Genomic DNA, 24,695 nt, shown 5'->3' on the forward strand with positions numbered 1-24,695 from the left:
TAATAGGACAGACTTTTTTGAAATTATGTCCTTGTCAAGTTGGTGAGTCTGGGGAAACTTTTGGCCACAGAGAGAGACATTACCATTCTCCATTCTAAGACTTGCAGAGGAAAAAGATCAATACTTATTTTCTATTGTAAATAACTTTCAAGCTTGAACCAAACTGCAACCTCTCACCCTCCACCGGCATTATGCTTCTGGAATGTACAGATATACACACCACCTAACTCAATCCATCTCTTTTATGGGAGATGCTTTTAATGTTAGAGCTTAGCGGATTCCTCCATCAAGCCCAGAGTAAATATTTTTAAGGAAAGAATGATTACACAAAGTCCTTTATTTTTCTATTTCAAATCAAGTAGTCTTCGAATTTCGAACTGGTTTTGATTCATATACCAAGCTGCTAATTTGACTGACACATAAAGGTTAATGAGTGTTGTTTTTGTAAGCTGTGCTTCTTATCCTTATATAATCGTGTTTCTTTATTCTGGTTAGTCCTCATAACCCTGAATTGTACCTTTTCTCATACTTTGTTTGTTTGGTATAGTTTTGCCAACCCATTAATTTTTAACAACCTTCATTTATTAAGGTTAAAACAGATTAAGTTAACGTCATATACTACATAGCTCCTGGGTGGGTGGGTGTGTCTGTGTGTGAACATAATCTGGCAGCCTTGATCTTTAAATGGACAATGTGGCAAGCCACAATTATTAAGAGTATAATAACTAATACACTGACCTTTATTTCTTCCATTTTATATTATGTATACTATTAATTTTACTTTGTTGTTATCTTTTTCCCCCTTATTTTCCCAGTTATATCAAGTTAATATATATTCTCCTCCCCTCTCAAAAAATCTACAATGTATTTTTCTATGCCACTAGTGGTCATTCACTTCCCCTCACAGACACATATTCCCCCTGCTATTGTTTAAAAACACAATTCCTACTATTTTCTCAACCATTACCTTATGCAAACTCAGTAAGATGAAATCATTTGAATACACTGACTTCTCCCCACAACCCAACTCTTAGCTAAGAGTTCGGTGCTATCAAATTAACACAATTCTTGGGTTTTCTCTTCAAGGATTTCTCCCCAATTTCAAGAATCCATATGAATAGTACCTTTATTAGACATTCCTGTCTACCATTCAGGCACACAGCAAAGACCGCCGCTCATGGGTGCTTCCTCTCCTCTCCACCTTTCCCTATATTGAGATCTGTTGTAATGAATTTGTAATTTGGTTAGAATTCTCTTTTTAAATATGTTCCTAAGATGGTCTATTACATCAGATATTTCTCGATGACTCTCAGCTTCACACCCCTCTTCTATCCTCTGCTTTTGTGACGTGAGAGCTGGGAGTCTTGAAACCACACTTCTGCTCCACAGTTGGGTCCCCCTTGGGCTCTGTCAATAAAGGGTGCCAGAGGGAGACTGCAAGGCTGGTGATAGTAGAAAAGGCACTCACCTGTTTGGTGTCTATACTCTTCAGCATCATTCAGGCCTCACTATTTAATCCAGTTTGCCCAAACTTGTAAAATCAACCTCACTGCACCCCACTCTGGAGATGCCAGCCCTACCTACCAGGATGCTCCTCAAAATTTGAGTCCCAGACACACTGGCCTCTCCTCCAAGCTCAGAGATAGACAGCAGGGACACCAGCCAGGAGGCACCGCCTCCTCTGAGTCTGAACAGCAGTCCACAAAACCCCTCCTGCAGGTTCAATGTTTTATCAACTGCCACTGCTTCCCACCAGAGCTACCTCTGGGGCACCTGCTAGTTGCACTATCCAATACAGTCAGTAAGAGCCACAGAAATGTTGCTATTGCAAACTGAGATGTGCTGTCAGTATAAAGGACACACTTGGTTTTTTAATACTTAATATGAAAACAAGAAGGTGGTATATATTGTTAATAAATTCAATGTTAAAATGATGATATTTTGCGGGCACCTGGGTGGCTCAGTCGTTAAGCATCTGCCTTCGGCTCAGGTCATGATCCCAGAGTCCTGGGATCGAGCCCCGCATAGGGCTCCCTACTCCACGGGAAGCCTGCTTCTCCCTCTCCCGCTCCCCCTGCTTGTGTTCCCTCTCTCGCTGTGTCTCTCTCTGTCAAATAAATAAATAAAATCTTTAAAAAAATGATGATATTTTGGATATACTGGGGGAAATAATATATCTTAGAATTATTTTCACCTACTTCTTTGTACTTTTTTTGACCTGATTACTAGACCAATTTTAATTAACAGAAATATAACATGAGCCATCTATGTAAACAGCACGGCCTTAGGGCTCTTCTGTGTTGTGGGTTTTTTTCCTGCCTTTTCAGCTCTTAAATACTTCATTAACAATTCTTATGTTAAATTCTCTCTATAAAAGCAACTGATGAGTTTTGTCTCCTCAATGGATTCTGGCTGCTAGCCAGAATAATATTTCCAGAATAATAAATTCTCAAAATCCTCGCATGCCCACAGGTCCTTTTTTCACCTGACAGGTAAATGAGAGCTCAATACAGAATTCAGGAGTTTCAGCCTTTTTTTTCTCAGGAATGCCAAGAGTCATTCCACCTTCTAGCTTACAGGTTGGCGGAAGAAAAACCTAAACCAGACTGATCCCATTTCCTTTATAAATTAGTGGTTCCTTCTGTCAGGAAGCTTACAGGATTTTCTCTTTATCCCTAGAGTTGAAAAATTTTAGCGTCTATGAGTCGGTGTGCATCTGCTCTCATCAACCCTCCCAAACAGGGAGGCCCTTCAATGTGCAGACTCGAGCCTGTCCAGCTCAGAGAAATGTTTCATACCATTTAATTCCATTGCTCTTCTATCTCTTCCATTTATCTCCATCTACAGTTTAGTCCCTTTCATCAATTAAACATGCATGGAGTTATCTTCCCCATCCTTCAATACCTATAAAATCAAGATGCACCTTAAAATCAATGTTATCTTACAATCAAGTGGTAATAGTTGTCAATGCCACAAACAGCAAAAGCACCATTGAAATATTCCGACAGTTCTTGCTGGAAGGACCTTCTCTGAGTGCTGCTCTCATCTGTCTTTCTGTTTGGCTGCAGTGTCCAGCAAGTGCCTTCTTTTCATCTGCCCACTCACCAGGGCAGAGGCCCAGCTGCTGGGCTGTGTTCAGCAGACGTACCTGTTCCAAGGTGGGAGACTAGGCAGTCTCCGCCCTGGGGCCCAGTGGTAGATCACCAGCTGAGAAGTTTTCAGCCCCCTGTCAAGGGAACCAGGAAAAAGTCTCTCTGTTTCCATCTCTCTCCCAGTCCAGTTGACAGGGACATAGAAACCAAAAAGTTCTCTGAGAAGCATTCTCAGACTGATGGGGGCCAATTCTGGTGATCCTTGCGTTCTGCCAAACCTAGCCCACTGGCTCACACCCATCCATCACATGCTCTTCTAAAGAGCGGCAGCTGGAAATGAGACTGAAATTGAAATAGGAGGACAGTGGAGATGCTTTAGATGCTTTCAAGGCTCCAACTCCCTAAAATCCTCTCCACTTTTAACATTTCTCTTGTATTTTTATTCTTTTTTAACGCTAAAGGGTTTGTTAAAGCATTTTAGGGCAGAGTTAACTGATTAAAAGTGCTGGATGAAACAATCCAGGACACTGTAAATTAATTCTTATGGAAATAATCTCCCTATATCGCTTTTTCACTATAAGCTGCATTTTCCTAAAAAGAAACCTTGGGGTATAACACAGCTTCCCTGTACTATAAACACTATGAAGTCTTCATACATATAATGTGTATATATACACATATATATATGTAATATATGCATGGTGAAAACTATTAACACCTACACAATCAAATAAGAGCAATTTCACATAAGGACAGAACAGCATGGCCCAGTTTTGCAGCTAATACTGATCAAGCATAGTTGAAGGACAAGTCTTAGGGAATCAAGGAATAGATAGAATGCCTATATCGCAGAGCACTGCTTTAATTAAATATTGCACAGTACTAAGTTCAAGATTAAATTCCATGGCAAGCACCTATGCTATAATCCTGGTGAAATGCGCAACCAATTGCTGCAAAGGTCAGCCTGAGAGAAGAGTGACATCCTCTTTGGAAAGCTGAAGAGTCTAATGAAGTTGTGTATGAAACAGAAAGACAACTCCCCCACCCTCCACCAAAGGAGCATATGCTGCAAGACCAGTTCTGTTCTCAAAAAAACTAATGGAAATCCACCACAATGAAAGGATAAACAGCCTCTTAAGAATCAAATTTTACATCATTGAGCACAGCCACAACTGTTATTATTAGCTGGTTAAACACAGGCCTTAGAAAAGAATATTCATCAGTCTCACATGTGAATAAAGATGGCCCTATATTTTTCACCTCAACTGCTCTGTAACCTCAAAAGAAATATCAAGAGCTGAAGGCGCCGTGTCCCTTAGACCAAGCTCATCTTTCTGTTACAAGTCACCTGGGCCTGCACAGCGAGTACAACAGACGTCAGCACCCACACTGCTGGCTCCACACTGTGTTCTCCCTAGATAACAGCAACCAATTTGCATGGCTCTCTGACACTATTCATCAGTTACAAACTCATTCTTGGGCAGATGTTTTATTTCTAGCATTCCCTATGAAATCATGCTAAAGAAAAAACAAATTCTAATAAAAACGCATTGATCTGAAAGCCACACTAAACAGTATACTGGATTTCATCTAATTTTCACCTTTAAACAGAACATGAGAGAGCAGACAGGTGTATCACCAAGAGCCAAAAATGTGAAATTCTGTATGACTTTACCTATTCTCATTCTAGGGTTCATGGTCATTCCCTTGCTTGATATTTTCCATCTCTGACCCTCAAAAGTAAAATCACAGACATACTTTAAGAAGTAAGAATTATTAACCATTCAGAATTTACATCAAAGATAACAATGGAAGAAACAAATGGAGCCGCCTGAAATGAAAATGCATTAAAAAGTACTTTTTTTTTTTTCTTTTTGCAAATTCAGTCTGTGGACCCTAGTGTAGGAACAAGGAATCAACCTCCAGGAGACGGAACAGGACATCCAGGCCTTGCTGGTAAGGAGTCTACCAGAACACAATTCCAATTCAGTCTAACAAAAGGCATTCAGACCCATGTGGTCCTTTCACTCTCTAGTCCATTTCATGTTATTTCGAATACTGAAGATTTTCACATACAACTTATGCCATTTAAATGAAAAAATATGCATAATATTCAACTAATAATATTATAATAGCTACCATTTAGGGAGCACCTCCTTGTGCCAGGTATTTTAACAGGTGTTTTACATACATTATTTCATTTAATTCTCACAAAAATCCCACAGAGTAGTAGTTATTCACCTTTCAGATCTAAAGAAACTGAAGCAGAGAGAAATTAAATGCATTGCTCAAAATCACATAAGAAAGGACGTGGTAAGATTTCTATTCTAGATTTCTGACTCTAAAAACCATGTGCTCGTCACTATACCACATGATCTTGGTTGTGGGAACCAAAATGCTTAAAGCCCCCCAAAGTAAAATGTCCAGTGTTCTGATTCAATTACATTAACATACACATCTAGTCTTTCTTCCCTCCCCTGACAAAGCCCTCCATCTTCTGTCATTTGGCCATAATGCAACTGCAAAAGCAAACACAGGCAGTTATATTATATGGCAACAAGTGGCTAACAGATGATTCAGAATGTGCTTCCACTTTCTCCCCCCACTCACAGACGCCCGAGATTGAGAAATCCTGCTATAGCACTATTCCAAAGGTAGAATCTGTATATAAAGTGATATTAAGTGAGGAAGCATAAACTAAAGATTACAGCCACGTTGATTAGGACTACAAAATACTGTGTATACGTTGATTATGACTACAAAATACTACGTATAACAGAACACAGAAATTCAGAGGCCTCTGTTAGGTCTTTCTCTCTTCAGAGCTACCAAGACTGCAAAGGTAATACATTAACATTTCGGTTAACATAAATAGCTACGCGGTCCCTCAAATTTAGTAGTTACAGCGGTGGTGATCCTCCCAAACCCTTTCACTGATCTGCAACATAAGTGAGAAAAGGAACTGCATCGTTGCAGTGAGAACGAGTGTGCTCATCAGGCTTTTGAGCCTAACCATTTACTCCGGGGCAGCCTATCCAGAAGAAAAACACTGTGGGTGGTAATCAAAGCAAGGGGAAGGAATTGCAAGACTAACTACAGTTAAAAACATCCTGGGCACACTGCCTACGTGTTATACACAAATGTTTAATAACGTAAAAACTTCAAAATGGTTAGGTAAACCACATCTACTTATACAAATAAAACTGTATTTCCACGATGTTAACAACCATTTCTAAATTTCGGCTTATATTATTGGCCTGAGGAACTAAGGCTTTTTAATTATGCAATATTAGTCACTGACATAGTGCTCCAATCCCACGCAGCACGAACCGTGTTAGCTAAACTAACAAAATGAATAATTTAACTCTCAGCCAGCAGGAATTCACTATGCCACCTTCATTATTTACTTCACAATACCCATTTCTATCCTTTTTGAAATAACAGCTGCAGGTGTTCAAGATGAGCCCATGGGCTACTTACAAGGTTTCTGATCCACATATCACAGGAAAATTAATTCATCCCCCCGTTTAAAAATATTTAAGTAATCAAGAATGTTTTAAAATCAACCTACACTCTCTTACTGAGCTCCCTCATTAAATTCTAACCCATTAAATGTCAATAACCCTAACGTATAATATAATCAATGTAATCGTACTTCAGATAAAGCTTATAAAATGAGGTGTTGCCACTGCACAAAAAAACAATGTATCTCATCAATTGTGTATTTTCACACCTTTTACTACTTGGCTTTTCCTTATCGCACCAGAAAAAGGATTTTTTCTTTTTTTTTAAGAAGGAACCATTTTAAACACAAAAATGCCTCTATCATTTTCCTTCATGGGAAGAATTTTATGGCTTCTCACTGTAACTAACAGGGTTGTGAAAAGCAGCAAGAAACCAGATGCGTTCACAGCAATCCAGAACAAATTTGGTCACAGAAACCAAGGCTTGAACTCGATCACTCTCTTATACTCTGCCGAATATCAAAAGTGTCCCAGTTACTCCACAGTTCACAGGAGGCCTATCTAGCTTCGATTCTGCAGTGATGATAGCCTTCTTGGAGATTTGAAAAACGGTCCCTGAATTAGATGCTCCAGTTTTATAAGCAGCTAGAATTGTACTAACTCATATTCAAGTCCTAGTTAGAATAATTTTAAAGATAAATAAATACTGTCAAGGAAGAAAAATTTCAGGGAGAACTATAAATTTCATTAAGATATATAGCAGATGTTACGTGGAAGATGAATATTCATTCCATCTGGCTCCCACTGCCATCCATTTTATCTTTACAGTGATTTCCAAATATCCCAACTCAAAATGCTTACATTGTACAAAAATTCAACTGCAACACGTTTGTGGTGCAGTTTGTCACTTTTTGCTTAGTTCAACATGACTAAGTTTGTTAATATATTTTGACAGACTTGTATAACATCCTAAAATGTTTTGAACAACGCAGTTTAGGCCGCAATGCAATATTAATGAGTGAATAATGTTCTTGAATATAAGGTTTAATATTTAATGATTCAGAGTGCTGCCTGGATTTGATGCAGGAAAAAAATGTGGTTTGGAATCACTGCATTTATCAGGGGACCTGAGAAAAAGACTACAGACTCCAGGCAAACCTTTAACCTAAACTTTGAGCTGGGGTCTCAGGTGTGAAATTGATGCTTCACCAACTGAATTCCTAGCGCTTATCAGTATTCACAACATCACACCGTTTATTAAGTGTCATTCATCAGAATTTTTAAATTACTAGGAGCTCACATCTGTGCCAAGAGGTGGAAAAAGGAGGGTCATCGTAAAGGTAACATTGGGGAGTCCACATTCAAATACATTTAAGAATCAAATCTGCCAATTGCATCAACATGTCAATTTGATTATTCCTCTTTTTAAAAATGTGTGAAACTATAAAGTATTAACTTTAGATCAAATAACCTATCTCCTTATCTTCTATAAAGGTTAAGTGCCTAATCTAAGGTTCACACAGTGAAGTTGGTTCAATGTGTCAATCTAATGCACACATTATTGGACTTATTTGCAAACAATCCTATGTCTTAAAACTAATATATGAAGAGCAACAAGAACAAGATTTATCTAAATCAGTGAAGTAATACCCAAAACCACGGAACTGTGAAGAAAGGACTGTAAAGTACTAACTGGAATGTTAATATTATTGTGCTTTTAAAATAAAACACTATTCAAAGGATGAAAATAAGGCCCAGTTTCCAATATTCATCTGCATTCACAGTTCCTAACAGCCAAGTCAATAATCACTAAAACATCAGAATTAGAACATCTGACTTCAAAACTCTACTCTGCCATACTGAATTTATCAATATAACCTCTCTGAGCTGGTGGTTTTTCTCATAAGAAGTTGGAAATAGTAACACCTTATGTCAAATGATTGTTGTAGAATCAAATTAAATAACACTGTTAAGCACTAGGTCACACTCAAAGCATTACACCAATGTGAGTAAACACAGAAAAATCTATGTAACATTTACTGAGCAACTACAATGAACCAGGAAGGGTCTGTATAAAACCCCTCACTTGGATTATCACTGTGGTTGTTAGAATAAAAAGAGCAGACAATGGCAATTTCTATGCTGCTTCATTTAGCTTCTAGAAAAAAAGGGAGAAAATAAACAAAAAATAACAGAAGAATAGAGGGAAAAAGAGACAAGAAGCACAAAATGGCAGATAATTCTAAATATATTAGTCATCATAGTATGTATAATTTGGACTGAACTTGCTAGTTAAGTCACAGATTGATAGACTGGATTATAAAAATCCACCTACATACTGTTTATTGGAGATACAGCAAAATCATTAAAATACAGAAAGACTGAAAATAAAAAGATGGAAAAAATGTAATTAGTGAACACTTGCCAAAAGAAAGCTGGTGCAGCTATACTAATATTGACAAAATAGACTTTAAGTTAAAGAGTGTCATTAGGGATAAAGATGACTACATGATGACAACAAAAGATTCAATTAAATAGGAATAGATATAATGTTCAACCCGTATGCATTTAGTAACATAGCCTCAAACTACATAAAGCAAAAACTGTCAGAAATACAGACAAAACTGACAAATCCACTATCACAGATTTAACACAGCTCTTAAAAAAAACTAGTGGATGAAACAGTATAAAAGAGAAAAACATAGTAAGATTATAGATTTGAACACAATTTTTATCTAATGTACATGTATAGAACCCTACACCCAACAGTTAGGAGAATGCATATTCTTTTCAAGCGTACAATGAAAAGTTACATATATTGACCATAAAAAAGCAGCAGAATAAACACAAATAAACAAATATATGGGTGAAATATTTTCTAACATCTGTATTTCCATTAATGTCATTTTTTGATAGTTTACAAAGTACCTTTTCAATTTGGAAAAAAGAAAAATTATCAAGTGATAATGCTCTACTAGTCAACTTGATATAACATGTTTTAATCATTAAAGTATTTATTGAACATTTATTATGTGCTTCGAATAGTGTACCAAAAAAAAAAACAAAAAGAGAACGGTATACAAAACATTATGTTAAAAAAAAATCAGTGACTCTACTATCAACTACAGTATCATTCCTTCATTTATATCATAACATTTATATAATGCTATTAATTCTATTCCATTTTTACCAGATCAGCAATTATATCAACAATTATTTCAAAATGAGATAAACAGAAACAAAACTGCCTTAAAATGTCTACTGTAGAAAACGTGTAGTTTGCCAATGACAGGTAATAGTCTTCACTCACTATAAAATCTTAATTACCACCATAATCAGTGAGAGTCAATTTTTTTTCTGTTAAACCATTTAAAAGAACTGATGCTACAAATTCAATGAAAATTAATTAATTCCTCCTAAGCACTGGTCCTGATGCTCCTGCAGGTAATGATGGTGTCTCTTTAAGGGAACATAGATTCAGTAATTAGACTTCCCTCAAGTGTGAATAACTGAGACAAAAAGGCCAATAGATATTCACTTGGCACTTTTTACCCACCTTAATCCAAAAATCTATATTAATATACAGTAGCTTTTATGAATATTCTCCTTTAAAAAGTACTTAAGAGGGCTGAACAAGAGGCGCCATCATGGGAGTCAATATCTGCCACAACAAGAACTGAAAGGTTGGGCGCAAGGAGCCCAAGAGCCAGGACATCTACCTGAGACTGTTGGTCAAGCTGTACAGGTTTCTGGCCAGACGAACCAACTCTACCTTTAACCAAGTCGTGTTGAAGAGGTTGTTCATGAGTCGCACCAACCGGCCACCTCTGTCCCTTTCCCGGATGATCCGGAAGATGAAGCTACCTGGCCGGGAAAACAAAACAGCTGTGGTTGTAGGGACCATAACCGACGACGTGCGTGTCCAGGAGGTGCCCAAACTGAAGGTGTGCACGCTGCATGTGAGCAGCCGTGCCCGGAGCCGCATCCTCAAGGCTGGAGGCAAGATCCTCACCTTCGACCAGTTGGCCCTAGACTCCCCCAAGGGCTGTGGCACCGTCTTGCTCTCTGGTCCACGGAAGGGCCGAGAGGTGCACAGGCATTTCGGCAAGGCGCCGGGAACCCCACACAGCCACACCAATCCCTACGTGAGATCCAAGGGCCGGAAGTTCGAGCACACCAGAGGCCGCAAGGGCCAGCCGTGGCTACAAAAACTAACCCCAGATCCTGCCTTGTTATTAAAGATTTTGAATGCTAAAACAAAACAAAACAAAAAAAAGTACTTAAGAGCAGCACAGTATGCTTAGAAAAATGGCAGGAAGAACACACAAGAAATTGTTAATGATGGTTACCACTGGGGAAAGAGAAGGGGTACTGACTGGGCTTTTTTTTCAATTTTGTGATGTTGCCATTTTTATGCAAATGAATTATTTAAATAACCTTAGAGCACTGACTGAAAGAAATAGAATTAAAGTTACAAATGTAATTTAAATTTTTTTTTTCAGCATTCAAAATCTTTAATAACAAGGCAGGATCTGGGGTTAGTTTTTGTAGCCTCGGCTGGCCCTGTGGCCTCTGGCACGCTCGAACTTCCGGCCCTTGGATCTCACGTAGGGATTGGTGTGGCTGTGCGGGGTTCCCGGGGCCTTGCCGAAATGCCTGTACACCTCTCGGCCCTTGCGGGGGCCAGAGAGCAAGACCGTGCCACAGCCCTTGGGGGAGTCTAGGGCCAACTGGTCGAAGGTGAGGATCTTGCCTCCAGCTCTGAGGATGCGGCTCCGGGCACGGCTGCTCACACGCAGCGCGCACACCTTCAGTTTGGGCACCTCCTGGACACGCACGTCGTCGGTTATTGTCCCTACAACCACAGCGGTTTTGTTTTCCCGGCCAGGCAGCTTCATCTTCCGGATCATCCGGGAAAGGGACAGAGGTGGCCGGTTGGTGCGACTCATGAACAACCTCTTCAACACGACTTGGTTAAAGGTAGAGTTGGTTCGTCTGGCCAGAAACCTGTACAGCTTGACCAACAGTCTCAGGTAGATGTCCTGGCTCTTGGGCTCCTTGCGCCGAACCTTTCGGTCCTTGTTGCGGCGGATGTCGACTCCCATGATGGCGCCTCCTGCTAAGCCAGGTCTGGAAAGCTGTAATTTAAATTTTTCTAAAAGCCACACTAAAAAGGTAAAAAGAGCCAAGTCAAATTAATTTGAACGATGTATTTTATTTAGCTGAATACATTCAAAATAATTATTTCCACAAATAATCAATACAATTAAAGAGATATTTTTATAAATTAAAGAGCTGGTTTATATTCTTTTTTTCACACCGAATCTTTGAAATCTGTATTTTATACTTAAAGCAGATCTCAATTCAGACTAACCACCCTTCAAGTACTTAATAATTACTTGTGGCCGTAAGACAACACTGGGCTACATTAAGTCTCTCAAAGGTGTATCTATGTATAAGTTAGGTATTTTTCTTCCTAGTATTTCAAAGCAATAAGGAGGTGTCTATTAAAACCTCTCTCTCATCAGTTCTCAGCTCATGGCATACTACTGTTTCACTACTCTCTCTAAATAAAATCTTAAAAAAAAAAAGTGAAGGCACTAATGCATAAGAATCAACCGTTTAGCATCATTATCAATTTTAACACTTAAATTAACTAAAAGGATTATTTTTTCAAGCTAAAAGTTGATTATTTTTCAACCACTTGTTAATCCGATAAGAAAAAAAAAATGCCCTATCTCATTTCTCCCACTTAGCACTTTTGGAACTAAGCATGGCATAACCCTTGAAGAAACATAATCAATGGCTCATGCACAAGAGAATAAGTTCATCTAGCTTCACTGAGCTTGTTTTTCTTGCACTTTCACCAACAGAGAGATTTTCTACACTGCTTAGAAATGATGAAGGCAAGAGGAAATGAGAAAGGGCACATGCAGAAGAGAGCAGGTAGGTTTTACCCTCTATACAACTAGGGACTAATTCTCTGAAATGCACAGATGGATGGATGGACGGACAAGACAGACAATCACATACATGGAACATGTACTATGATTCCGTGTGTGTCACTGTGCTATTCTAAGAACTTTACATGGAATGTCCCACTTAGGGACATGTCCTCAAAGTAGCCCTGAAAATATCCTAATGTGGGTGTTATTACTGTCCTCCATCTTACATAGGAGGAAACTGACCCCTAAAGAAGTTAAGCAATTTGCTATGTGGTCTCTGAACTAGTAACCCATAAAGTTGGAATTCAAACCCAAGCAGTCTGACCTCTGAGGCCACACTCTTAACCATCACACTCTTCAAAGAGACAAAACTTCTCTGTAAAAAATAAGCATTTTGTATGGAAAGTTTAATGTCCCAACGTCCTGGGACCAAGTCCCGAATCGGGCTCTCCACTCAAAGGTGAGTGTGCCAATAGCCAAACTGTGGAAAGAGCCAAGATGCCCATCGACAGATGAATGGATAAAGAAGATGTGGTATATATACACAATGGAATATTATGCAGCCATCAAAAGGAAAGAGATCTTGCCATTTGCAACGACGTGGATGGAACTGGAGGGTGTTATGCTGAGTGAAATAAGTCAATCAGAGAAAGACATGTATCACATGACCTCACTGATATGAGGAATTAATAATCTCAGGAAACAAACTGAGTGTTACTGGAGTGGTGGGGGGTGGGAGGGATGGGGTGGCTGGGTGATAGACATTGGGGAGGGTATGTGCTACGGTGAGCGCTGTGAACTGTGCAAGACTGTTGAATCACAGATCTGTACTTCTGAAACAAATAACGCAACATATTTTAAGAAAAAAGAAAAAGAAGAAGATAACAGGAGAGGAAGAAAAGGGGAGTATGTCAGAGGGGGAGACGAACCATGAGAGATGATGGACTCTGAAAAACAAACTGAGGGTTCTAGAGGGGAGGGGGGAGGGGGATGGGTTATCCTGGTGATGGGTATTGAGGAGGGCATGTTCTGCATGGAGCACTGGGTGTTATGAACAAACAATGAATCATGGAACACTGCACCAAAAACTAATGATGTAATATATGGTGATTAACATAACAATAAAAAATTAAAAAAAACTAAAAAAAAAAAAGGTGAGTGTGCTTCTCTCCCTCTCCCTCTGTGATCTCTCACTTTCATTCTCTGTCAAATAAATAAATAAGATCTTTAAAAAAAAAAAATGCTTATCAGGTAGGTAGTCTTACTAACCTCATTTCACAACTAAGGGAACTGAGAAGGTAAGTCAGCTACTCAAGATCACAGATTACTAAAAGGCAAAGCTAAAAGTCAAATCAGATCTCCGTCTGGTAACCTTCAGCCCATCCCTGCCCCTCCCATATTGTAGGTGAATTTATAATTACTATAATGAAAGAAATCCATGTAATTAGGCTTTCCTACAACTAAAATAATTTTATTTGTGGTACTTAACAGTTCAAAAAGAGCAGAGATAACCTGCATGGAGGTAAGTACTACCAAAAAAGACCACTCATTACAAAACTATTAGAGGCTATATCACTGCTTCGATTTCTAATTCACTTTTAGCTTGCTTTAATACAATTAACTCAGAATGGGAGTACTATTTAAATAAGGACACATTTTCAAATTTTTCCTTTTCAAATATCTACAGAACCCTTATTAAAACTACTCTTCCATTTAATGTCACACAACAATAACGCCTCCTGAAATCTTCATATACAATATACTCATATGGGCCGTAAATGTTACAATGATATTAACTTACCATTCATTTAAGTAGAAATTAAACAAGAATAAAAATGAAAATAACTGACATTATTATACAGTTTCATTACAGATTCCAGGGTAAAATAAAATGGCTTAGTCATTGAAAAATAAAACTTGTATTTGAATGTCTAGGAGATGCTAAATATATATATTTATATATTTGTTATTTATATTTACATTATGTATTTTATGTATATAAATATATGTATATTAATATATCTTATAAATGCATATATATAGCATTTTATTTATATATATATATATATATATATATGCATGGAAATGGGGTGGAAAGATGTAAGTAACCAATGAAGTTGATTAGGATATTTGAAAAAATAAATACCAAAAGTATTAAAGATCTATGTATTAAAATTAATCAAGATGAACCTCAGAAAACTGTTTGTCAGGTAATATAAATGTTTCAAAGACAACATGCAGCATGATTTGTGGAAGACTGCTAGAACTTGAAACTCCCACTATTGCCAATTCTTAAAAATTTCCTTAAGACCCATGTTCATAGGGCTAAAGAAGTACAGAATTGGCAAACATGCTCTTAAAAATACCTGGAGACCTGTATGCTTTAAAAATGGGCTTCAAATGGTAAATTAACCTCTCTGGGTTCAGGTCAGTTCTATGGGAAGACAAGATAAATCACTACTTTTTTAAAACAAAGTTTAAAATAACAAATACAACAACTGAGCTTTTATTTTAAACTGTGTAAAGCACATAAAACTGGCTAAATATCTCACATGACTCAAAAATGTGATAATCAAAGAAATGATAGTTCCATCACTGTCCATATGTGATAGTGAAAAAGTACTATGTGACTGTAAAGACCGATTTTACTTCCTTCCTTACTGTGACAATGCACTACCATTTATAGTTAGTTGTCAAGTTCAAATTTACAGAGTCTTCTGTTTTATACTTGCGGAGGCTCAGAGCTTCAACTCAAGATCTTGCCCATATTAATTTGCCACCTTTGAGTGGCTACCCTTTGGCTCATTTGTTTTACTACTACCAACATACCTGCTTAGATTAAAAACAAATACGGACATATGACATCATCTTTACAAATCAATAAATCTTGACCCTAACCCTTAAGGTTTTCAAGCCATAATCATTGGAAAGTCCTGATAAAAATAACTTCCATTAGAAAATCAACACTTAAGGGGTGCCTGGGTGGCTCGGTTGGTTAAGCGACTGCCTTCAGCTCAGGTCATGATCCCAGGGTCCTAGGATCGAGCCCATCAGGGGAGTCTGCTTCTCCCTCTCCCTTTGCCCCTCCCCCTGCTCGTGCTCTCTCTCTCAAATAAGTAAAATCTTAAAAAAGAAAAGAAAATCAACACTTAAAATTTTAGACCTGAAAGATATCTTAAAGATTTAATATGAGAATTTCCTGCTGAGGGAAAACTATGAAACTATACTCATCAACTTTTACATGTATATATCAGTCTATCCCTCTGTTATGGACTGAATTTTGTCTCCTCCAAAATTCGTATTTTGGAGCCTGAACTTCTAGAATCTTAGGAAATGACAGTATTTGGAGACAGGTCCTCTAAAGAGGTAATTGAGATTAAATGCAGTCATAAATGTGGGGCCCCAATCCAAAATGACTGGTGTCCTTATTTTTTTTTTCAAAAAGATTTTATTTATTTGACAGAGAGACATAGCAAGAGAGGGAACACAAGCAGGGGGAGTGGGAAAGGGAGAAGCAAGCTTCCCTCTGAGCAGGGAACCCAATGAGGGGCTCAATCCCAGGACCCTGGGATCATGACCTGAGCCGAAGGCAGAGGCTTAACGACTGAGCCACCCAGGTGCCCCGACTGGTGTCCTTATAAGAAGAGAAAGACACACCAAGGATGCTCTTGAACTGGGGGAAAACAAAAAGCTAGATGGAAGACACAGAGAGAATTCAGCCATCAGCAAGCCAAGAAGACAGGACTCAGGAGATACCAGATCTGACAACACTTTAATTTGGACTTCCAGCCTCCAGAACTATGAAAAAATAAATTTCTACTGTTTCAGCTACCGAGTCTGTGGTATTTTCCTACGGCAGCCATTATCAAACTAATACACCATCTCCTGAGGAAGAACACCAGAGCAGCTTCAGAGTCCTAGAAAATAAGACTGATTGCATTGCAAAAGCAGGCCCTGAAAGCAAAAGGAAAGTTTCAGAAAAGCTAGCTTCTAAGTAAAGCTAGCTTATAAGATAAAACTCAAATGGAGCCAAGATTTAAAACAACATCCAGCATAGAGGTCAGGTTAACTTACCTCTTGGTAGAACATGAATTATGATATATGCCCCAAAGGGAAGGAGAGCAGCAATTTAAACACCGGGATAATTAAGTAGCAAATGAAAATAAAATGAACAAAAAAGCAGTGTGAAGTGGGAACAGTCTCTAGACCCGGGGTAGGAAAGGGAAAAGAGAAAAGAAATTTCTTTAAAATAGCACAATACTTTGCAATGAAGAAAATTTTCAAATACAGATACTTTTTATTTTGGCTCAGTGGTCTATGGAGTCTAATCACCACGATACAGCAGGCTGAAGAAAGTATGTTTGGATCCTGCTGGTTAAATGTCTGCATCACATCTCCACTGTCATATTTGCAATAAGAAGGGAGTTTATTCAAGAGATGTAGTAGAAGTAGCTGTGGTAATGATTGCCATTACTTTTATTATTAAAAATAGCATTATTATAAAACTTTATAGGGCCAATGCAATTGCGACATATTGTTTGATCTTCACAACACTAGGAGACAAGTAGGATTATATTCTTTTATAACTGTTTCCATGTTTTTAGATATAAGTTAATTCTGTGATTCACCCATATTTAAACAGTTAATACGTGGACATGGAGAGACCAGAACCCATCTTCTGATTCCCAATTCTTGTGTAAAAATACAAGCGCGCATGCACACACCCTGAAATCTATTCCATCTCTACGCCACTTCCGTGTTTATTCACCTGCATACGTGATGTAAGGGCGAAGTGTGTGCATATCTCCAGGCTCACCCTTATTCCGGGGTGAAGCTGAATGTCTAGCTTGTCTTTCGCATCTGCGGAAGTCCAGAATCAAGAGAAGTTCCAGCAGAAATGTTTACGTACACGTTTTAGAATAAGATAAACACTTAAGAAAATAACTGTGGAGGCCGCCTGGGTGGCTCAGTTGGTTGAGCGACTCCCATCGGCTCAGGTCATGATCCCACAGTCCCAGGATCGAGTCCCGCATCGGGCTCCCTGCTCGACAGGGACTCTGCTTCTCCCTCTGACCCTCCCCCCTCTCATGCTCTCTCCCTCACTCCTAATAAACAAATAAAATCTTTAAAAAAAAAAAAAACAAGAGCTGTGCTAATTACAAATTTAAAATTAGGTAATTATAGAAAATCAAGACACAAAAAAATAAACAAAAGTGTAAGCAATGCAATTTCTTTAAGCCTCGACTTCAGTCATCCACTTCACTTACCACACGTTTGTCATTTCTTCAATTTTATTTGATTTTCCTTTCATTTTTTGTAGCAAGCAAAAAGCAAACACTATGTTATCCTTTAAAAGATGAAAGTATGCCCAAATTCAACATTCAACAAATATTTATTTAGTACAAACTGTGCACAGGGCATGGTTCACAAAGCTGGACACATCTCAAAGCTGGTTTATTTCTTCTATTGACACCTGATCTTAGGACACAATCATACATTCATAGGTACAACATGGTGTTGATCAGTTAGCCAAAATCACATTTAGGCCAGATCCACTGTGGCAATTTGAGAAAAACCAAGTCACTTCAGGGCTACTAGAGCCCGGTGGCCACATAATGTCTCTCGCTACTGTGAGTCTACCATCTCTCATCGGCTGTACACAGGTCTCAGTGACAGGTTTTTATATCTAGAGGCAGCTAACCAAGAGATTAAAACTGAGTAATAGGGCGCCTAGGTGGCTCAGTCGGTTAAGCGTCTGCCTTTGGCTCAGGTCATGATCCCAGGGTCCTGGGATTGAGCCCTGCATCAGGCTCCCTGTTCAGCGGGGAGCCTGCTTCTTCCTCTCCCTCTGCCCTTCTCGTCTCCCCGGCTCGTGCTTGCTCTCTCTCTCTCAAATAAATAAATAAAATCTTTAAAAAAAAGAAACTGAGTAACAGTTTAAACTGAGTTTTTTAGTCTATACTGACTTAACAATAACCCCAAATTATCTGGCAAGTATTTAGTAGGTGCTTAAACTCTCACAGCAGCCCTTCAGTAACAGCAAGACCAACAAAAAGACCACTCCATCCCACTAGGAACCACCCATGTAAAATTAATGAAAATACCAGCCAAATAAACAGATATGATAAGGTATGATCATATGTGCATAATGTAACACTGGTTTTACTACTATATTCCCAAAATTTGCAACAGTGAGACAAAGCACAGACTCACTGGTAGTGAGTTAAACAGCACAAATTCTTGAAGGTATGTTGGCAATAATATTTGGTATAACTTTTTTCTTAAAGATTTTATTTATTTATTTGAGACAGAGATAGTGAGAGAGAGAGCACAAGTGGGGAGGAGAGGGAGAAACAGGCTCACCACTGAACAGGGAGCCCCGCGCAGGGTCGATCCCAGGACCCTGGGATCATGACCTGAGCCGAAAGCAGACGTTTAACCGACTGAGTCACCAAGGCGCCCCTATTTTGTATAATTTTTGACCGAGTAATTCCACTTGTAAAAACGTAACCCAAGAAAGTACTACTGGATAATACTGTAATAGGAAAAGAAATAACACTGGATATGTGTAAATTTAATAACAAGGATATTCAAAGCAGTGTCCACAGTAGTGAAACATTTTGAACTATTTGGAAAGCTAAGTGTCTAATGGTGAACTACCATGAAATTATCTAATGACAAAACATCCACGATACATCTTAAGAACAAATATAAAACAACAGTGACAATATGACATCACTTCTGTTCTTTTCTCCCGCTTAGCAGTGTCTGTGTTCCAAAATATTTACAATGGTTTTATATGAGCAGTGGGATTATGGCAATTTTCATTTTTTCTTCATTTTGTTGAGCCACTTTTCTCTAATTTTGGATACAGTGCACATTACTTTGGGAATTAGAATAAAACACTTCGTATCACTACTGCGTGCCTTTGACTTTGCTTTTTCTCCATAGATCTTCTCAGGTGTTAGGAAGACCGTATGCATGAGGGGATGAACGAACACAGGAAAGCGGACCAGGCTAAAGTAAGAATCGCTTCTGGGACAAGGAAGATAAACAAGCAGAGACAGACTCTAGAGGGGTTCGGTGACAGGCCGGCGCTCAGGAGCCAGTTCCCCTTATCGAGGGCCCGAGGGGCCACCAGAAGTGGGCAGAGAAGGTGGCCCCGTCATGGCTGCGGCAGCTGCCTCCAGATGCCCTCAGCGCTTAAAGACTCACAGGTGGGGCAAACTCGCCACGCTCTGGACCTCCTCGGGGACCCTGAGCTATACCCCTGCTGAGCTGCCTCCCCACCATGCTCCAATACAGGTCTCCCTTCTGATTCTCTTAGCTTCTTGATTAATTTATTTGCCCTTTCAAAATGTCCTCTAATTCATTACAGCCTTCCTGGAATTGCTGTCTGGCTTCTCAACAAGTGATATCAGATGTCCCATAAACAACAAGACTATTATATTAAAACCGTGAATTAGATCCGAGCAACCTATTTCTCCCCAAGCCTATTAACTTGACGTTCTACAGGTTGAATCTCATTTAATTTGCCATTTACAGGCTAACCTTTCCAGGTGTATCTTTCAAGTCCTTCCTGCTGTTCTGGATACCTCTTAATATCTATATGTTGGGGAAAAATCATCGGAATGAGGTAAGAAAATTAATCCTGTTTTTCTCCTAATGGGAAAAACTGGAGGAGATAAGCACGCAGTGCAATCAGTTCAGGACTGGACAGCACCCTGAAGAGGGCTGCCTTCCTGACCGAACAATGAACGGCTGCTCACAGGGAAAAGCGATGAATATTTCTGTCTCTGAAGCAACAAGATTGAGTGATCAAAGAGGTCAGGTAAGGCAATTTCCTATTCTCTGGCATTCTGTCATTAGTTATACAGTCAAAGATAGTGGTCTTTATGCAGAGAATTGTTCCCAAATGGTCCCAGAATTGGCAGACTATACTACCAGTGTTTTTTGGGGTTGGGGGGTAGGTGGAATTCAAAATGAGACTTTTCTGTCTTCTGCACACATGAAGAAAAGAAAGAAATTCTTAAAGGGGGGGGTGGCGGGATGACACTTCTATGACACAGCAAGGCCAGGCGTATTTTCAACAAAAGCAAATTAAAAAATCACTTTGCCACTTTTATAACCGTTTCGCAGTCTTATACTGTGTAAGAATGATATATATTAAATACATAAAGATAACACTAGTCGGCCATGAAAAATGCCTGAGACAAATTTAAATGACCACCATAATAAAGAATTTGATCTTTTCTTTTTTGTATTCTCCCTAGGCTTATGTCAGTAAACTAGAATAAACATGTTATTAAAAGAGAATCAATAGAAGGCTTTAAAATATACAGTACCACAAAAGGTCAAGCCCTGGTATCGATTTTAATATAACATTTTTTGTACAGCTTCCCAAAGGGTTCTTTTCTAATATTGTTCTTCATTTTTCTCTCACTTTGCTCCCTGACTGGTGAATTTGTTGTTCTTGTCTGCAAAAAGCTGTCTAAAGCTGACTGTGCTGAGTGTGTGTCATTCCTATGACAAGCTGCTGGAAATGAAAAAACAAAAAACAAAAAAGTCAACCAAGAAAAAGAAAATTGAAGGAGTGGGGGGATGTATACAAGAGAGCATGAGGCACAAGACAACACTCAAATAGCAAAGCGTACAGGAACGCTGAGACTCAGAACAATTTGCCATCGTGGGCCACCGTGGGCTTTTGTCTCCCCAGGGGCCTCATGTGGACACTGATTCCTAGGAGCCAGCAAGGCTGGGGAAAGCAGAGAAGAGATGATCTCTCAGGATTCAACCAAAAAACTCTCACCAAACCAGGTAAAGGGACACAGATTTTCAAAATACAAATCCATGGGACCCCAGGCTCCTTTTGAAGGAAAATGGGACCACCTTCGACAGGACTCACGGGGACTAATGAATGAGAGGTGCATGGCAGGAGCCGCAGACTTCCTGACTTCCATCCCAACATTCAAGGCTCACAGACTTAGATCAAACCCATTCTGGGTCAGTCATATAAGTATGAATGTGTGACACAGGATATATTTTACACGTAGTTCACATTTTGAGTAGGTTTCTCATTGCCAATCAAAACAGTCCAGAGCCCACACCATATTCTCATGATGCCAGTCTCACTTTGAGACAATGCTGGCGAAGCAACTATCTCAGGACAGGATAGAGAGGTAGATCATTTTTTGCCTAAGTCACCTGAAACCAAAGAACTGCTGCCTCTGGAGTTAAAAATGTAGTCCCCATTCCAAAACCAGAGAGCCGATTAAGCCTCCCAGAGGGGAAGACAGGAACCACAGCTGTTTCCTAAGATCCAAAAACTAACGGCTGAAGAGGAAGATCTGGGAAAGAGGCACAGAAGGGCAGAGCAGGATTCGAATCCTTACGCTGCCTTCTGTCAGCTCCTAGGGCAAGGAACTCAGCCTCTCGGAGCCGCATTCCAGCTGTCGAACAAATCCGTGGAGGGCAGAGCCACCATCCCCATCTGCTCCCAGGATAACATTTGGTGTGGGGGGCCGCCCAGCCTCAGATCCCAGGGAAATGTGGGGGGGCCTCATCCCACAGGTTGTCACACAGGCTACGGCAGGCCTGGCCAGAAGGCTCCCGGGGAGCGCAGGACTCATGTCCATAAACGCACCAGCACAGCACCTGCTGAATGGGAGGCAATCATGAAGTGGGAGTTGCTCTTGTCATTTGATAATTCTCCTGACGCTTTTCCCTTATGGACAAATTCTATCTTGTTCTAATCTACTTAACCATACCCATAAAATGTTACTTTAATTTGGTAATGCATTCTTGTTGACACTTACTACAAGACAATGAGTTCTGGCCACACAGACCTTTATATTCCAGTGGAAGCGACAGTCAATCAATAGCCAAAGTGCTATGAAGAAACAAAGTAGAGAAAAGGATAACCACAGTGAGAGGACAAGAAAGAAAGATGATTTTGATAAAATAATCAAGGAAAGCCTCTCTGTGGGGCTGAAAAGAACACCGAATAGTAAGAGGGGCCAGCCACACAAAAGCAGCATGGAGCTGTAGGCACAAGGAGGTTTGCAGCTGACATCGTTGTAACATTCACTGAGAGGGTGGGAAGAGATGATGCATGAGCATGTGAATACATGCAGGGAAGCAGAGGACTGGAATGTCATGGAAAGGTCTGGGCTTTATGCTAAATCTAGTGAAAAGCCATTACAGAATTTTCAGCAAATAAACTCCCATGATTCAAAATACATTTTTAGGGGCACCTGGTTGGCTCAGTTGATAAGAACACCTGATTCTTGATCTCAGGGTCATGAGTTCGAGCCCCACGCTGGGTGTAAAGATTACTTTTAAAAAATAAATAAATGTTTAAAGCACACTAATCCTGCTTTGTGAAGAGTAGAACCTGGAGACAAGGGTGGCTCCCTGGAGTAGACTTTGTAAGAACACACCTGAGAAATGATAATGGCTGAGACCAGGGTTTCTGTGCATCATAGGGTATTTAGCAGCATCCCTGGCCACCACCCACCCACTTGATGCCAGGAGCAGCCTCTAAGTTGTGACAACTGTAAAGGTCAAGTGGTGGGGGGGACAGCCCCCAATTGAGAACCACTAGCTTGGACTAAGTAGGGATAGAAATGGTGAGAGATAAATGGATTTGCAATACATTTTAAAAGCAGAGGCAGAGATGTACTGGCTTTGGCAGCACATATACTAAAAGCAGAAACAAGGCCAATTAATTATAAGGGGGAAAGGAAAGACATAAGGCAAAAAGACTGGAGCACGAATATCAGTAATCAAAATTCTGATATTACCCTCAGTTTTTGTTAGGCTAACACCTAAGTTTTCAGTAGTTTCAGGAAAGTGCTTTCTATGTCAAACCTACTTGGGGCTGTACAAATAACAAGTTACAGAAACTCACTTGGACAATAGTTTGGGCTCCTTTTCTTTAAGTCTATAAAAACTGAATTGTATAGTTGACAGGTAGATAGGTAGATTCATAAAGAAATACACAATTCCCAACATTTTACAGCAAAATTTACGGAAATATTAATTTTCATCCACTGACAGTATTTTGACAGTTTCATTTCAAAATATAGTCATGTGAATTGAAAAAAACAAAAACACCAAAGAAAAATCCCTTCACTTGTGAATTCTTTTCAAAACTAAATTCCTTATTTACTGAGCTCCATAATCAAGGCAAAACCGAGTGTACTGAAATCTGAAAAACGTAAAACTTCAGTAAACCAGATCAAAATAGCCTCAGAGAGAACATTCAGACTAATAGAAAATAGGTAACATCACTGTTGGACCAGAAAATAAGTTAGCCTCTGAGACGCAGTCAAGTAGAGTGGTGATGAGTATGACTTCAGATTCCAGATTGCTCGTGTTCAAATCGCAACCTATTTTCTGGGCATGAGACTAGCAAGTGCACCTCTCTATGTTTCGGACACTGCACCTGCAATGTGCGTGTACCAGCAGAACAGAACCTCCTCCACTCCGCTGCTGGGAGGATTAAATGATCAATATGTACCAAGTGCTTGCACCAGTGCTTGGGACAAAGGAAGCATCATAAACTGTTCGCTATTACCATTGCGTATTATTACTTATTATCTATTATTACTGTTAGTATTACTTTTCCTAGGTGAAGTCTTCTGAAATGGTGTCTATGATCAGATCTAAAGTCTATCTGTAAGATCTATATACACTGTACATGGGAAGAGGACCACAGTATAAGACTGGGGGGTGGGGGGAAGCAAGTTATACAACATCATTACTTCCATCTCATTTTGTTTAAAACGCAAACCACATAAAACATGGTTAAGAATACATTTCCCATTGGGTATGAACAGTATTCTAGGGGGAAAGAGCAGGGGCAGGAGGAGAGAGGGAAAGATGACTAAGTTTTTATGCTTCTATATTATCTGAATTTCTTCAATATATAATATATTTCTTTTGTAATTTTTTTAAAACAAATAAACATCCATGCTTTCAGTAGTATGAAGAATGACTTTCTAAGTCAAACCTACCAGGTTCTGTAGCAATAATAAAAATTGCAGAAACTCTGTTGGGTAATGGTTTTTAAAAGGCAAAAGATTTATATGATTTGAAGAGAAACCAGAGAATGGGTAATGGTTTTGAAATTAATTGACATTTCCCATATTAAATTAGTGGTTTCGGTTGCCCTTTTTTTTGGTTTTGTTTTG

The 24,695-nt window shown here is 39.3% G+C and overlaps 2 protein-coding genes and 1 pseudogene across 3 annotated transcripts in view; 1 reads left to right on the top strand and 2 right to left on the bottom strand.

Moving 5' to 3' along the window:
• The window catches only part of CHCHD3 (coiled-coil-helix-coiled-coil-helix domain containing 3), a 266,047-nt gene that overhangs the window by 174,576 nt on the left and 66,776 nt on the right, over positions 1-24,695 (bottom strand). The window lies entirely within an intron of this gene.
• Positions 10,204-10,771, top strand: LOC112810926 (large ribosomal subunit protein eL18-like; annotated as a pseudogene).
• On the bottom strand, positions 11,046-11,689 carry LOC112810925 (large ribosomal subunit protein eL18-like). Its single transcript, XM_025854803.2, has one exon. It carries the CDS (start codon positions 11,659-11,661, stop codon positions 11,095-11,097), a length of 567 nt encoding a protein of 188 aa, XP_025710588.2. The 5' UTR covers positions 11,662-11,689; the 3' UTR covers positions 11,046-11,094.

This window comes from Callorhinus ursinus, unplaced genomic scaffold (assembly GCF_003265705.2).
Source record: "Callorhinus ursinus isolate GAN/ISIS: 27379988/994484 unplaced genomic scaffold, GSC_fseal_2.0 scaffold12, whole genome shotgun sequence".
NCBI lineage: Eukaryota > Metazoa > Chordata > Mammalia > Carnivora > Otariidae > Callorhinus > Callorhinus ursinus.